Below are 17085 nucleotides of genomic sequence, written 5' to 3'. Positions count from 1 at the left end.
CGGTGACTTGACGGGAGAGAAAGAGAGAGAGAGAGAAAGAGAGGGCCCGCCGCACGCACTGCCGACGCCGCGACGCAACGCCGCCGATGCCCAGTCTGCAGCGCGCTTTGCCCATGGATGCGAGAGTGCCGCGCGCTGCTGCCGAGCCATGACGATTTTCGTCGGAAAGATGCAAGATGAAGATGAGAAAAGTAGCGAAATTGAAGAGGTCGATGAGAGCATGTAAGTTTGTGCACTTGTCGCTACATGTTTGCCACCAAATAAACACACAAACATTTCTTCTTTAATCTCAGCGTTCCCCAGTCAATAATTAAATTATTTGAAAATAAAATCAAGAACTCGACGCGGTGTTTATTTACACGAATTTCTAACTAAAAACACAGTCACAAATTCCAAAATTATTATTGGAAAACAAAATTAAGAACAATTAATTCACGAAATTCTGAACTTTTATATAATAACAACTAATTGTAAGCGATAACGGAAATGAGACAGTAAGGGCACCATTCACTCTGTTCCATCCTCACGCAGCGTTGCACAGTGTATTTTCTTTCGCTCGTTGATTTGGGCGCACCTCTAGCCCTCACATTGCCAATGTTGTGGGCGTGTCTTTGCCCAACTTGGGGTAGGACCTTCGCGAAACCTCGCCCCTAGCCTTGTGTGCGAATTGCACCGGTTTTATCGGATAATTTTGGTTGGCGTCAGCTTACGCATTTTTATTGGATTTTTGGCACAACTCTCGGCTTTTCTGTCAACGCTGATTTATTTGCATATACGCACACACGCTGCCTGATTAATTTGCAAAGCAAACTATTTGCTTATTTTGGCTGCTGCGTGCGTTCTTGAACAAGACCAACGACCAACCCTGCGGGGAGAGATTCTTGTTCAAGCAAATATTACAAACTTTACGCCGTAAATGAGAGCTAATACGGCCAAACAGTCACAAGGTTAACTGCTGAATTTAATTTTATTTTATTGCTGCGGGCTGCACCTATCAAGAATGCGTCTTATCCATTCAAGAATTTTTTTATATAATCCTGTGTTTAAAACAGGAGTGTCAAATTTTTAAATTCCAGAAAAAATAGAACAAAAAAGCACGTCGATTAATAAAATATTCACTTTTCGAACTGGGGGATGAATTTATTATAGGGCTTGAGGAGTGAGCACACCAAAAACCATTCAGCTCACCAGAGGAAGTCAAGCCAAGTCGAACGAGGTGCAGTTTTTGCATTTCTGACCCTTAAAACCAGAGATTTGGCGATAAAAACATTTGCAAAAATTGAAAATTTTGCGTTTTTTTATTTTCAAAATTGAATTTCTCGAAGACGAACACGAGCACCTCCTTGAAATTTTAACACAAGTTCACACGCATCCTGAGACACTTTCGAAGGAAATTTCGAATTTTTAAAGTATGATGCTGTATTTAAAAATCCAAAAAAACACCACAAAATTTTCGAAAATTAGCCTTGGTGACCTTAGACCTGGATCAATGACCTCAAATTTGGTGTTTATTCGATCGGGCTTGACGAAAAGAGTTCAGTTCGCAAATTTCGCCAAAAATGTCTCGTGAAATCCGCAAAAATTAAAATATTTTTGGTCACTCTTGGAGTTAAAATTGATTGATGGTGAGAATTTCGTCAGATTATCTTGATACCTCCAAAACTACCTTGCGAAACATGATTTTTGTTCATTTACTAAATGTATCGCTACATTTTTCAGCTTAGCAAAAGTATCTATTATGTTACTCCTTATTTTTTTTTAAAAAAACCTATAATAATCACACTGGCGAACTTCTATATGAGCAAAATTAATATTTCTTGGTGTTTTTTTTTGTTCTTAGTTGATTTTAAGTAAAGCAGAATTACTAGAGTTATATAACATAGTTTCAAAACACGATAAAACGCCACTGAGAGATTTTCTAAAATTATTTATACCTCCACCCTCTGCATTATTATCTCTCTTAAATCATAAGCAATTGTTAAAGTATAGTTTTTTGCAGATATAAAATAGAATGTATGTTATTGATACTTATACTCAAGGGAATAGTAACGACATTTTAATTTGAAATGTAGAGCAGAGGGTACAACAAAGTAAACATAATAATACGTTTTAGATGGCTTCAACAAGAGAGGTCAATTGAGCAAATATGAAAAAAATTTACCTCTTGGACCTCTAATTGAAGAAATTTGATTAAAAGCCAAAAATTGAAACAAAAGAGAAGGAAGGAAAAAGTAGTGTTATATTTATTTGGTTTCCAACCTGACACGAATTCAATGGGACTAATTTTTCAGCGTTTTCCTTATTAAAAACTGCTACATTTTTTTTGCGATTCTAAATTCGTCGCTGATATAAAGGCATTTTTTCGGTTTTCACACAATTTTTCAGTGTCCAGACAAATGCACCATGAGACAAATTCTTTGTTTTAATGATTTTACGCTCATGATCATATTTTTGAAAACCTTGAGTGTCTTGCCAGTTCAGACGAATTATCAGCTTGTGCGCTTGTCCAGCTGCTAATCAAAGCTTTTTACAAAAAAGGGTACATGAAATACGTAATAAAATTCAAATCAATCCAAGGATAGGAGCCAATTTTTACTCTAGTCCTTTCGTTTCCGGGGGAAAAGCAGTTTCAAAGCCTTATCATTGTTTGAGGGTTAATCAGTCTTTTGTACCGCTTCAGTGGTTTGTGTAAGCTCAATCAAACGTTACAGCACAATATGAATAGAGTAGCGTAGATTTTAATGCGTTCTGAAATCATTTTTATTGGTTTTATTGGCTTTTGACGAAATGAACACGTAAACTAATCAAACAGACGAGTAATTTATTATAGTTTTTGTATTTTCTTTCTCTTCTTACAATCTCCCCAACTCGCACTGCAAAGAGTTGTCAAAACACGGACCAATGGGCCCCGATTAATCGGCGCGCACTTCGTCGCCGCGGCCCGTAAACAGTGCCGGCAATCAGGACCGGGCTGGAGGTGCCATTTAAATATGATACAAGTCTATTACTCGTCTGTTTGAATAATTTACTTGTTCATCATTTCGTCAAAAGCCAATAAATCCAATACAAAACACGTTATAAAATAAAGGCGCGCAAAAATTGGGCAAAACTCGCCATTTTGGGAATCCGCCATGATGCAGGCTTGCTTGGTAACCACTTTATTGCAAATTTCAGAACTTTTAGATCTTATCTTGGTCTGCAAATGAGTAGACCTGCTTTGAATTATTAAAAATGAAAAAAAATTGTAATCCCAGATCGTCCCAGATAAAAATTCCCATCAATTCTCTCTATTTCCAACCTGATTTTTTTCTAAAAATAAATCAATTTCTCTAAATTGGACCAGGCCAAATATAAAATAAGCATTTTAAGATTTCATATATAGCGAATGAGTATTTTTATTGTTGTGCTTTTTCCTTGTGACGCAAAAAGTTACTATTTTAGTGCCTCAACTTCCCACTCACTCAGCATTTTTTTTAAACGTGTGTAGCCAGATAAACCAAAAGTTACATTTCTGTCGACAATCCTCTAGGGCGTTGAAAAGTTCTATAATTAATCCTATAAAATCATTATTGGCAGGAAGCAGTCCGATATATACACTTTTTGCTGCTAAAAATAGCAAGGTGATCACGGCTAGACGGTCCTAATATGATGCTAACTAATTATTTACTGTATAATCGCTCAATAATTAACGGCATTTAAATTCAATTCACCAAGAGAATTATTTGGATATTTTTTAGAAATCAACAAAATTAATCGTAAAAGGTTTTGCGTTATGCTGGTGTGTGTAATATCAATTTTCCGCCAAAGCCAAAGTGTCATCTACCGGCGGGTGAATGAACCGCTTGTAAAATAGATCGCGCACCAAATTCCTCCGCTATTTTCTTCTGCTCCTTGCCCAGGGATGCGAATGCAAATTCGGCAAAGCAGACTGTAACCAGAAACAAAAATGCTAAAAACGCATCCGAAATATTGCTATGGCTCTATTTGTGTTGAGTGTCAGCTGTGAAGGGGCCCGGAGGAAGTCAAATCGGTGCACTTACGCGGGATCTATTTTGCGTCGAGTCGCAATATCAGAGATTTACATGAATGTTTCTTCCGACTTCCTGTCTTGATAGGATAGGGCTGATGAAGCTAACACACCCTGAAGATGTGGATAACGGGGAGGAAATGTGGGAAAAGTAATCCTTTTTTCATTGCGAGTCATGAAAGAAGGCCATGAAGAGTGAGTAAATCGTTGTAATTTCTCTCCCGCCACCCGGGCAGCCAGCTTTTACGGGGTTAAATCGCGAATCGCACCCCAGTTTTGCCTGCGCGCCTCCATTTTCCTTGTTTCTCATTTCGCCCAGTTTACACCCCGAAAAGGCCCTTGCGCCCCGCCAATCGTTCCGATTTGTGAAAATCTGTGCACCCTTAAATTTGGCTGGCGCACCTCATCCCCCGAGCCGAGATTCGGCCGTGGAGCCGCGACCCCAGATTCCTGCCCTTCGGGTCAATGGAAGCAATGGGTTCATTCATAAATTGGATTATTCGTATTTTTCTTTGTCCAAACTGTGAAATTCCTATTTCTGGAACGTTGAGATTTTGCCATTGTGATTGACTTTTTGTATAGATACACGCTGAATTTAATTGCAATTTTATTAAAAAACAATAAATAATATTTTCCTGCAAATTTAAAATAATTAAAAAGTGCTCCCCTATTACATATCTACCTAAATCGGTTTTCTATTTGTCCTAAAACTTAATTGTGCTTGCCGTTTTTTCAGAGACAAACATTTGGTCCGCGTGCGTGCCCAGGTGATGACTCGTGATGACAGCACAGGGGGTTGGGTACCGATGGGGGTCGGAGGACTCTCAGACGTCTCGGTGCACAAACGATCCCTGCTGGCGGTGCAGCTGCCCTCGTGCAGCAGCAATTCGTCAGAACGCGGCAAGAGTGCCCACGAGTACCTTATTTTTGCCAAGAGAATATCGGATGACGTGGTGAGTCAAACTAATTTCTAATTTTCAATGACAAATTTCTCACATTTACACCTGATTAAAGAGATTGTTTTAAAATTTAAACTTAATAGAAAAAAATTTAAATTTGTTTCGAATTTATTTTGAATTTCACAAGCAATTGATTTATTTTCAAGGGGAAGTTTTTAATTATTTTATAGTTGAAGACCGTCCTAAACTTTGCTCTGCCACTTTTAACTAGATGCCACTTTTATTCAAATTATCCAGTTTTAATTTTTAATAATTAAGGCAGACCAGACCAGAAATCAGAAAATTCCGTTTCATTAGTGAGTTGCCATGAAAATTATCGGTTTGATTAAAGAATCGGCCATCTCCATTATAGCCTATTCCTAATAACTGCAGTGACAGTAATTTGACATATTGTTAAGAATTTTAGATCCTTGAATTTAAATCTGAGGAAACCTTGCGATATATTACAAGTGACCTGTGAGGTTGCTTTTTATTGAAACAGTATCATCATAGCAATGGTATTATTTATAGCTTTGAATTTTTTGAATGGCAATAAATCTCCCCCAACAGAAAATAAACAAAATTAAACCCAAACACAGCTTTAATAATTGCTGGTAGATGCCAATGAAGGCGGATGCTCTCAAAGTTATCATCATTTTTCGGTTGTAATTAAAGCCAGCATCCTCATTATAGTAAAGTAAGCTGTATATTTACTGTTTTTTTCCAGCTCTAACGTGTCTGTTGATAAAATTTTGCTAATTTTTGATTGGTCATTGAGTTCGGGATGCTATTTAAGTTCCAGTGGGTGCCATATTTTCAAGTAGATCTGATTACGGACTCTTCTTAATGAGATTACTCGAAATAATTTGAACCAAACCACTCGGTAAAGAAAACGTAGAGCTTAATTTCCAGCATAAACAATTTGACTTGTCTGATCCTTCACAATTTGAATCGCTTATTGCAAAGAAAATGAATGACAAACGTCAATGGTTACGCACTTGGCTGACATGACCCTTCGCACTTAATTTTTATTTTAATCAATGTACTGTTGACCTAGATGAGAATAACACACAATGAGGAAAAAGAAAAATAATTATTTAGAAATTTAATTTGATAAAATTGCTTCTATTCTCTGCACTGATCTACATTTAGCGGTGGGTTATTATTGAAATGTGTTGAGGAAAAGATAATTCCCACGTTTCTGTACTGATCAGCTCGCTCTTTCGGCTCCGCAGGCCTCGGATCAAGCGCTCGTTTGATTTCATTTTTATGTGTTTCTTCTCGCGATCGAGCAGAGAGTTTTAGCTTTAAGCCATATAGCACTCTCAGGCAGGTGTTTTCAAAGAACTGTCTTTTGTTGTATAACTAAGCTGTACAGAAACTCGGAAAATCTTATTTTTTAATTTTTGACTAAACATCAGCTCAAAAGCAGTGTTGCAAATAACCCGCATTTAAAAAAAAATTCAGTGCAGTGGTAAAAAGTTTTTATTAAATTTTAACCAGTTTCATGCAGGCAATGTTTGCTCCTCAGTTTGCAATAATTTTCTAACTATTAGCTCATGACTTGAAAAACTGTCAGAGATAAATTTTTGGAGATATTTAGGCAGCAAATGGTAATTTAAAAAGAATAAATCTGCACAGTAGAGGAAATTTTGACCACTCCAACCGCAAATTTAAGATTTTCACAGGGGAAAAATTGAATATTGTTCTTTTATTGCGCAAGAAATTAGTAAAAATTTAGTGGTAAAAACCAGTGGTGAAAAAACCGGGTGGTAAGCAAATGAAACCTTGCTCAAAAGTATGCGTGCTAATCAAGCATTGGGTCCGTACTGTAAAACCAAGATTTATTTCGCAACTAAGTGCATTTTTCTTAAAAATTCGCCTATCATCGGATAGATCGCGATGAGAAGGTGAAATTAAGCAAGAAATTTGGCAAAATGTGAATTTTTATCGTTCCTCGGCCCTGATTTCATAAAGATAAACTAACTGTTGCTAAATTTCCCTAAAAAAGACTCAATGAATTACTTGCAATAGTCAACAGAGGTAAAATGTTCTTATTTTTTGGCCTGTAAAGCTCAACTTTTAACTCCTAGCTCCATTTTAGCTAAATCTAGGCGGGCAAGACATAAAAAAATGTTAAGTTGCGATTGAGCATTTCAGGTGCCAAGCAATAATAGTGTGGTCGCGCGTGCCGGAATCGAATCCATGTGCATATTGATCGCGTGTGCGGCAGTGGTGGTGCATTTTTATTCAGCGGCGGCCGGATCCATTGATGAGCGGGCCCATGAACGAACTCTGAGCTCGAAATTCATTCAGCAGGGTTGACCCACTTGTCGGCAGCACACGTGTATGGCCCAAATGCAGCGGAGGGGAGTCGACACGTGCCGACATCGATCGGGGCAGCGGCAAGGAGGCAAGGAGAGGGGGCTGCTGGCTCTCTCGCTCTCGCTGCCTGCTCTCGCCCGCGCTCGCTGCCTGCGTGTTTTCATGAAAGAACCATTCAGCCGCCCCATTATGGGCCTGCCTGCCTGCCTGCCAGCCAGCCTCTTCCTTCATTAATGCTGCGCCAATTTCGCCTCTCGCTCGCTCGCTTGCTCGCTCCCTCGCTTTCACACGGTGGCACACGGCACCCCCGCTGAAATTTCGACCTGGAGACGCTCTCTCCGAGCCAGCTTATCGATCATGCGGCTGGCTGCACCAAGCCGAACGCGCGCGGCTGTTGCATTTCCCTCGGCCCGAATAGCCTGAATTTGCCCTGAGCACGTCCGCCAAAATCGCCTGCTCCTGCGATGAGAGCATCAAATCGAGAAGTTTAACCTGTTGCACTCCTTGTGTCTTAGAAATATTTATCATTCTCAAAATTAGAGGCGCTACCCGGCTCGCTAAATCTCTGAATTAATGTGAGAGCAGAACACGGTTAATTTGACCTTTTTTGAAAGGTCTGTAAAAGAAATACGGATATTCGAAATATTTCTAATTTGTTCCTTTCGCTATCCAAAATCACTTAAAGAGGAATGATAGTGAATTCACCCGCAAAATCCTTTAACACATCATGTACAGTTTAAAAAAAAATACATGGGCAGCACTGTAAATTTTCGAGAAAATCAGCCTGAAAGTTAGCATTGTTTTTAATGGAGAATTCTCAAAGGAATTGTGCAATCGCGATTTTCACTCTAATTCCGCATTTCCCCCAAAAAAGACTCTGGCTGTCCGATAGATCTCGATGAGAGGATTCCAAATCATGTGAGAAAACATAGTCTAGCACTGTAAATTTCTGAGAACATTGGCAAAAACAATCTAATTGGTCAGTAGAGGAGGGCGTTTCACGCTGTCGCTTCTGGTTGCATTACAGAAGGCGGCCGGCGCTCAACTAAACTTCACTCAACTATCATTTTAATTATGTTTTCACTGTCAGAAAAATTTGAAATTTTCGCACTTGGTAAACAATAAATCTGTCCTTGAAAATCGATAAAAAAAATATTAAAATGAAGATATTTTTCTGAGATGATCAGATGATTCTTGAATAAATTAACTTAATTTTGGGTATTTTGATTTAAAAAAAAAAAATAAATAAAGGTTTTTTAACGGCCAGTTGAAATTTTTGCGAAAATATTAAATTTAAGAAAATTTTGCTGAGTGGGGAAAAACTGGAAATTTAATCAGCTTTCTGAATTTAGTTAGTATTTAACGCTACTATGAACTGGTGAATTTTAATGAAGCCAAACACTGAAACCCCTTTAAAAATTCTGCAATTTTATTAAAAAATAAAAAAAAACTTTCAAGAATCGAAAGTACTATTTTTTATTTTCTAACTATTAAACTTTCTTAATTTTCCTCATCCCGGAAGCAATTAATTTTCTTTGCTCAAATAAGAGGGCGTAACAAATAAAATTCGAAAAATTGGATTTTGGGGCACTTTTGGTCTGAAGGTAATGGAAAAAATAGGTCGGTTAGGGTTAACATCACATGAAATTTCGCTTTTTTAAATAAAAAAGTCACTTCATTCCTTTTTAAACCCAGTAAACTGCTGCGTGCATCTCGAGATAATGCAACACAGTTATCACCTGGGTAATATTAAACTTCAGGTATTTATTTTAAACAGGTGACGATTTTCGCGATAGGATTAAGGGTATAGTTGTCAGTTTTTACCGACTTTATTTGCCCATCCTGAATTTTATATATTATATGTTGTTAAGAGGTGTTTCATAGGGTGTAACCTGAAATTTTGAGCAAAAAATTTGCAGGCTTTTGTTGGGAAATCGCGATTTTCGAAAATTGAATATTTCATATAGGAAATCAGAAATATCAAGTTATCTTCGGTCCAGATTGGAATTTTGATGTGGTTTTTTCACCTCCAGACGGAATTTTTTAAGTAAAACAAGTTTGCCGTTGGTCAAAATTTTGTAGTTCAAAGGTCAAGGTCACCAATTTGCATCCAAAATGTTCAGTTAAAACGTAAAAAATGTAGCCCTGAATGCGTAGAATCGAATGGTCAAGAGAAATCGATAGGCACTCACATAGATCGCGAGATATTTTGAATTTAAGAATTCGTGTCGGGCGTCCAGCACGACGACAACATCATCCGGCGATTTTACTTTCGTAATTTACGTCGGAATTTGATATAAAACCCACGTGTTATGCATATGATTACTCAGAAAAATAAACTAGCTTTCCAGTGGTGTGCTTAAGTTTTTGGTATCAAATTTTTCAAGTAATAGCGGCGCGCGAAAAGAAAATTTTCAAATATTGACATTTTTGCAAATCTCAAATATCAGGTTCTAACCATCAGAATTGCAAAAGCTAACCACCGTTGGACTCGTCTCGACCTACCCTAACCAGCTGAAAGGTTTAGGGGTGCTTTTACCACCTACCCCTTCTATATACCTCAGCCCCGCTCGAAAAAATTAAAAAAGTAGCGGTTTAGGGGCAATATTTGAAAATGTTCTATTTTCTTTTCGCGCGCCGCTATTACTTGAAAAGTTTGATTTATCTGAGTAATCATATGCATAACATGTGGGGTTACAGATCAAATTCCGACGTAAATTACGAAAGTAAAATCGCTGGATGATGTTGTCGTCGTGCCGGACGCCTGACACGAATCCTTAAATTCAAAATATCTCGCGATCTATTAGAGTTCACATCGATTTCTCTTGACCATTCGATTCTACGCATTCAGGGCTACATTTTTTACGTTTTCATGAAAAAAATCCGAGGGGGCGTATTTTGCGATATTTTTAACCAAACATTTGGCATGCGAATTTGTGACCTTGACCTTTGACCTAAAAAAATTTGACCAACGGCAAACTTGTTCTGCTTAAAAAATCTTATCAAAATTCCAATCTGGACCGAAGATAACTTGATATTTCGGATTTACTATCTTTATCGAAAATCGCGATTTCCCACCAAAAACCCCCGAATTTTTTGCACGAAATTTCAGGTTACACCCTATGAAACACCTCTAACATTCAGGATGGGCAAATAAAGTCGATAAAAATTTACAATTATTACCCTTAATCCTATCGCGAAAATCGTCCAGGTGCGGATCACTTCTGTCCGCCCCTAAATAAATCCTGAAAACACGAACCACCAAATTGCCGCTTGTCCTGTTTAAGATTTTGTGTCCGTTATTCGTTAAAACAATTGGTGGACATGTTGTTGCAGGTTGTACTGAGTTGTGCCATCAACAAGGACTTCGAGTACAACCGCGTCATGCCCACGTTTCATCACTGGCGCACGCGAGACTCCAAATTTGGCCTGACCTTCCAGACTGCTGCGGACGCCCGCGCTTTCGACAAAGGCGTCTGCACTGCTGTGGAAGAGCTCCTCGAAGGTGAGTGTCGCTAAAATATAAATACGAAACTCACAACCAAGGTTTTCATTAAAATCCAGTTTATCACTTTTGGTGCCTATATTTTTTGCTTACTCTCTGTCTCACCTGTACAAACTAACATAAACTATGGGCATTATTGCGTGAAACTTATTGCCTCGCTGTCTTTTTGCTACTCCCTCGATCTGGGATTTGATTTCCTTGTGCGTGCTGGTAAGTGCAATCTTTCTATGATAGCCACGTCTCATGTGTTTGGCTGCTGTGTTCTCATCCCCATTATTTCACACCGTACGAATCTTCTTTCGACTCTGTGTTGCTTTCTCTCTCTTTCTCTCTCTCGCCCCGTTCCGTTCTGTTCTTCCACTCATTGCCGCAGAAATCTCGTCTGTCCTTTCTTCCTCCCTCAGTTCCCATCCTTGGATGGTGTTTGAATCAGTCGATCATAAACTGGATTTCTATAAAAACCTGTTGGTCTGAGTGAATGTCGCCCCTCATCTATCTTGCTTGTCCATATTTCGTGTCTCGAGATTTGTGCCTATTAACCAGGACTAAACTAGAAATTCCCGATTCTGTTCTGCTGATGCAGGCTTGCCTACTTCATCGCCTCCTTTTCAATCCTACAATCAAGATGCCGGAGAAGATGATGTATTTATGGTAAGCATACAAATCCCAGTTTTTTCATTAAAAATTAACTATGGGGTTTAACTGTTGATTATCAAAAAATCATCAACAGTTAAAATGCAATTAAATTATCTACAAAAAAATCTAGCTGGAATTTTTTTTCATTCTTGGTCTTTTAAAATTCTCAAGTGTCGTCAGCTTTGATTGTATTAGAACATTTTGGCGAAAACGAGGGCAGGAATAGCATTTTTAATTTCAGCAAAGAGAAATTTGACATCGTCTGCACTTTCTCAAATCTCCATTTTGGTATAACAAGTGTTGAAATGATTGGTTTGATGGGAAAGGGGGCAATTTTTTTACGGAAAATTAGGGGGAAATCATTTGAAAAAATCAGCTTCTCGGTTCTTAAAAAAAAATGAGAATATCTTGAGTTATAATGGAGCTAGAATATCAAAATTAGTGCCAAAAGATGCATATTTTGGTAAGAAGCAACTTTTAAATTCAAACAATTTTTTTATTTTTTAAATGTGAACAATTTTTGACCTAATTTTTATTTTTGAATATTATTAAAAAAACGGCCTCTAATTTTTTCCAAGTATATGGGATCAAATATAGTCCCAATTATGTGTAACATGCCTAGAACTTTTCAGGATCGAGAAACAAAGGGTTGAAAAAGGGTGGTTTTGAGTTTAGGCGAATAGTATAAAATACAAATTGCTCGATCTGTCGATTTTTACCCTCGGAAAATGCGAGAGGTTACGCCTGAGGTCAGTTAAAACAATTTTAACAGTCTAAAAATCGAACCCTGGAGTTAGGGTAGCCCTTGAACGATCAATTTTATTAAATTAAAATAAATTTAGCCACTTTAACGACGCCTGTATTGGTTCAAAGTTCAAATTGCAATATCTGCTCATGTTTAGAACGGCCAAGTCGAGAGCTTTCAGAATATGTAAAACTTAACCTTTGACTTGAAAGACATCCGGAATGTCGGAAACGAGATTACGGGCATTTCCTGTGCACTCTGAAGGCGTCTTACGGGTCAAATTGCACAAATAATAAAAGCTCTCGACTTGGTCGTTCCAACAGTGTTCAGATCATGCGGATGGAACTAATACAGTGCCCGTCAGGCGTCGTGAAAGGGACTGAACGTGGTTAGTTAATAATATTATCGATCGCAACGTACTAAAAAATCAAAATGAAGCTCAACAAAATGTTGAAAAATTGCAAATGATATCGAGGAAAAAATTATATTTATTTCATTTCCTGGAGTGAATTTCAAGAACAAGACCAAAAACAACACCGGATTTCCGGTTTTGTTCTTGTTTTGCCGGATTTTTCTCAAAATTCAATACTGGAAAAGGCAATACAAGAATATTGTTGTTTCCTGAATTCTTTATGATAGTAGAAAAAAAATTTCATTGAAAGCAGTCAAGTATAAACATGAATCTTTTGACGCGCATAATGTCGTCATGTGGTTGCCTGCGCTAAGAGTGCTGTGTTGAACATCAAACAATTTGGGTTTTAAGTTTTAATTTTAAAATTATATTTAATCAAGCAAAATGACAATTTTATTAAAATGCCAAAGCAAGATTATTTGTTATAAAACTTAAAAAATGTCTTTCAGAAAAACAATACCAAAAACAATATTTTTTTCAAAAAACAGTAAGATTTGAAAAACAAGACAATATTATTTTAAATATTCCTTTTGGAAACAATACCAGTTTCATCAAGAAAAGTTCCAGAAAATACAAAAGTTTGGCATTGAAATACACTCTCAGACTGCGCGAGATTTACACATAATTTTGTGCTTTGCGTGAGGGATTGATGTGAAAATGTAATCTCTTCTGTCGAGGCGATCCTGTTTCACATTGTGAATTGTTTGTCAGGGAGTTTTAAAGCGTGAAATGCGCTCTTGTGCAATTTTCAGACGCTTAACCTGCCGGTGGAGAGGGGAGACTCGCGCTCCTCGTCGGACTCGTCAACACGCGGCGGGCTCAACAACCGGCACGACTCGCTGATGGAACAAAAGTACCGGCTCAACTACCTCGCCCGCCAAACAGACGGCAGCATTGAGGGCGACACGAAAATCAGCACCGTGGCCAAGAGTTCGGACCCGTGGCTGCGGGCGGCCGTGGCGGCGGCCACCTCCGACGGAAAGATTCCCAGCCCCTCGAAAGACTTTCTCGACCTCGGCCACATCGACAACTACTCGTACGTGCAGCTGTCCGCCATGCACGAGTACAGCTACCCGATGCTTGGCGGCCGCAGCTGCGAGTCCGAGAACAAGAAGGATTTGGACACTGGTCTGCGACGCCAATCATCCAACAGTCCGAAAAAGCAGGCTGGCTGCTCGCAGGACATGCAGGGACAAGGCGCCATCGCCCCTGAGAAAGTGCGCAAGAGGAGTGCTGGCGCTGTTGTTAAAATTCGTTGTCGCTATTGTCAGGAGGTATGCAAATACAATTTTCTCTAAGCCTTTATTTCGAATTTCAGCATGGCTATGCACGTTTAGAATCTCTTCTTCCATGCAAAAGAAATAAAAATTCTAATCTGGAACTACCCTGGCGCCAGGGCTATAATTTTAATCCATTTTCTTTTGGTTTCTCCACCCTAAAAGATTATATATGAACGTGACACACACGGTTGTAATAATTATTTGCATTGTTGCAGTATTTCACGGAGGAACAGAATCGGCGGGGAGCATGTGAACTGGCGCCAGACCAAACGCAGAGTTGCATCGACACAGTGTCCTGCGTTTCGAGCGCCCAGTGCATGATGTACCACTGCATGTCGGACCAGGAGGGCGAATTCGCGCAGCGGCCGTGCGAGTGCACAGGCGGCAGAGGAGACGGCTGCGGCCGCCGGTGGTTGGGCTTGGGGCTGCTGTCCATCCTGGTGCCGTGCCTGTGTCTGTATCCGCCGCTCAACTGCTGCCACTGGTGCGGAGTCAAGTGCGGCATGTGCGGCGGCCGGCATGCGCCCTACCAGGCAAACTAGCGCGCTTTTTAGCCACTCACACAAACAAAAACACTGTACACATACACAAAAACATATACACATACACAGACTTTAAAACCTGGAGAGCGATGAAGATTTTCTGTTTGATGTATCACAAAACAAAACGAAAAAAGAACAAATAATATGTTTCGGATAAATTTGTTGATCACACACAGCAGAGGCGCACGCGGGTGGATGCTTTTTTTCATGTGACTGACTCTCGACCGCACTGAATGTTAATTGTGCTACCAATTGGCAATGCAAGCATCCACCCTCTCGCTCGCCTCTGCACTCTCGAGCATGCGTACAAATCAGACGATGAATAACGAGGTGATATAGTTACAAGAAAGGACTAAGGTGATTGTTTCGAGTCAATGATTAATTACTGGAAGATCTCTGCAATTCGGTTATATACTTCTCTAAGGGCTCAGAGAAAAGTACATAACTGACGAAACTTGCGACACACGTATTTATTTATTTTTAGGCGAATCGGCCACTCGGTTCGCGTGGCGGTATAATATAAATATTATAAATATATAAATTATATTTTGGTTCAAGCTCTGATTAGTTTTCTAGTCAGTACACAGGCTACTGTGATCGTACAAGTATTTATAATTTGTTGCCAAAGTCGCATTTGCTTTCTATCGGGTTCAACAAAGTTTGTGGCGGGTGAAGCATTTAGCTGTATATTTCCGCTCGCCACGGAACGGGCGCGGGCGTGATCAAAATTTCGTTTCTTTGCCAAACAAGCGCACACACAGACGGGGAGAATTTGAAAGCTCGTCTTCTTTCAAACGAGCACGAGAGCACTGAAATGCATTTAAATTCTCAACAGGAAATAATATTTAGTAGACACAAAATGTCGTTCTTTACATATATATTTCAGTGTTGTCTTTATGAAGACGATGAAAAAAAATTAAATACATATATAAAAAAACGAGTTGACTTTTCTTCATTGCCAGGGGAGAAAATACCATTTCCAGGTATTTGCTATAATATTTGACAGAAATACCTAAAATATAAATTACGCAGGTTGCGAGATGTTGTATAGTTTTGGTTGGACAAGCAACTTCATTTCCTAACGAATCAAAACCACACTCAAACAAAAACGAAAGCAGAAAAAAAGAAACCAACCAATGCAAGATCCTTGTAAGTGTTAACCGTAGTTAGTCAAAAGAGGAGAATGTAATGCTGCAGCTTCCATTTTTGATTATTACTATTACTCGGGGCTGAGAGCCGTCGGCCGGCTCGGTCCGGGAGCTCTCTCCAGGCGCCCACCTTAGGCTCAGGGCTTGAATGACGCCTCCGGCTTCAGTCAAGCTAAAGGTGCCGCCCGCCCGCCTGCCGCCACGCAGGTCGCCGGACCGCGCCGTCGAGGACGCGCACTCGTTGCCCCGCTACTTGTATTCAGAATAAAGCCGCGTGCAGTTTTTGAACACATATCTGTTGGTATAATTGTTCAAAAGCGGCAGCATTTCGATGAGTCTAGCTAAACAATGTTTTTAATGCGGTCGCGCAGCCATACGTAATACACACAAACACACACACTCACACATCAAGGTTGGAAACTGGGTCGAAATTAAACAGATGAACACTCAAATTATTGTTGGCTGGCGGACACGTACGTTCGATTGTTTTTTCGCGAGGTTGTACCTTTACGATGTTTGCGATTTTAGACTAACTTTATCCAATTGTTGTTGTTTTTTGACGTGGACGCATTTTTCTATTTACGCCTTTGATTGATTTCACTCGAAAAATGCGTGCAGGCATTCATTTTGTTCCTTCGAGAGGCTATATATCTTCTTGCGTTCTACATTTTTCAGTCGTGTAACATATTCAGGCAGGAATTTGGATTTTAAAACTTAAATAATGAGCAGCCGTTATCAACTTGAGAATAGGAATAATAAATTCATTGACAGCTGCCGTTGACAATATATTGTAATCTTTTTGTATTTAAGAGTAATCGTGGTTTTTAACACCCTTGGCCACAACTAAAAATGAAAATAATACTTTTTGTATGTCAAATAAAAATGGTGTAAATCAAGGATAATCATCGATTGTTTTCTTATAGCAACTAACCAAAGTTCTGCGCAATAATTTAAGCTGATATAGCGTCGATTGACATTATATTGTTAATAATCACGAGTGCAAAACGATAACATTTTTGCAATGTGATTATCTTATCTTATAATGCAAGACCCAATTAATTGCTAAATGAAACACAGATTAACACCTTTACAGCTTTTTTATTAATAATTTAAAACAGCTATTCTCAATTGATATTACACTTTCTTTTTTTAAATTCAAGTTATGAGAGGATTCGCACCTCTATTAATCCAAAAAAAATTGGTGTTATTTCGCAACAGTTGGATAGTGTTTGATAAAATATGACAACTTTAAAAATAATTTGTGTTGTAAGAAATTTCCAAGTGCCATAATTTCTTGAAAAATAAAGTCAGAATATAAAAATTGACATTATATTTGTAATCTGCTCAGCGAGACGAATCGAGAAATAAATATGTACGAAATAATTTTTATCTCCATGACGGTCAAATTCAGCGAAATTTAATAATCAACCAAAATTCATCCCCTGGGGATGGACGATTGATTTCAATCCCCTCGCAACACTCATCAAAAAATTACCATAAATCTTATAAAAAATGTGTGATGTATGA

General features: G+C 38.8%; 1 protein-coding gene across 3 annotated transcripts; it reads left to right on the top strand.

Annotated features, from left to right (window-relative positions):
• On the top strand, positions 1-16461 carry Spred (Sprouty-related protein with EVH-1 domain). Of its 3 annotated transcripts, none has more exons than XM_065488846.1 (6): positions 1-222; positions 4764-4980; positions 10627-10795; positions 11421-11446; positions 13341-13862; positions 14084-16461. In XM_065488846.1, exons 1-6 carry the CDS (start codon positions 149-151, stop codon positions 14408-14410), a joined length of 1335 nt encoding a protein of 444 aa, XP_065344918.1. In that variant the 5' UTR covers positions 1-148; the 3' UTR covers positions 14411-16461. The 3 variants fall into 3 exon arrangements, with proteins under 3 accessions (XP_065344918.1, XP_065344917.1, XP_065344919.1); XM_065488845.1 differs by having other exon boundaries at positions 3-222; positions 11379-11446; XM_065488847.1 differs by lacking the exon at positions 1-222 and adding an exon at positions 4063-4222 and having other exon boundaries at positions 11379-11446.
• Positions 16462-17085: the final 624 nt, after the last annotated feature.

Source organism: Cloeon dipterum, chromosome 4 (assembly GCF_949628265.1).
Source record: "Cloeon dipterum chromosome 4, ieCloDipt1.1, whole genome shotgun sequence".
Taxonomy (NCBI): domain Eukaryota; kingdom Metazoa; phylum Arthropoda; class Insecta; order Ephemeroptera; family Baetidae; genus Cloeon; species Cloeon dipterum.
The sequence above is the reverse complement of the archived record's forward strand: the minus strand, read 5'-3'. Positions and strand labels throughout refer to the sequence as shown.

Coding starts and splice junctions, on each gene's coding strand:
- Spred (XM_065488845.1), top strand. CDS start 149: ATGACGATTTTCGTCGGAAAGATGCAAGATGAAGATGAGAAAAGTAGC. Junction 4,981..10,626: donor AGAGAATATCGGATGACGTG/GTGAGTCAAACT, acceptor ATGTTGTTGCAG/GTTGTACTGAGTTGTGCCAT. Junction 11,447..13,340: donor GAGAAGATGATGTATTTATG/GTAAGCATACAA, acceptor TGCAATTTTCAG/ACGCTTAACCTGCCGGTGGA.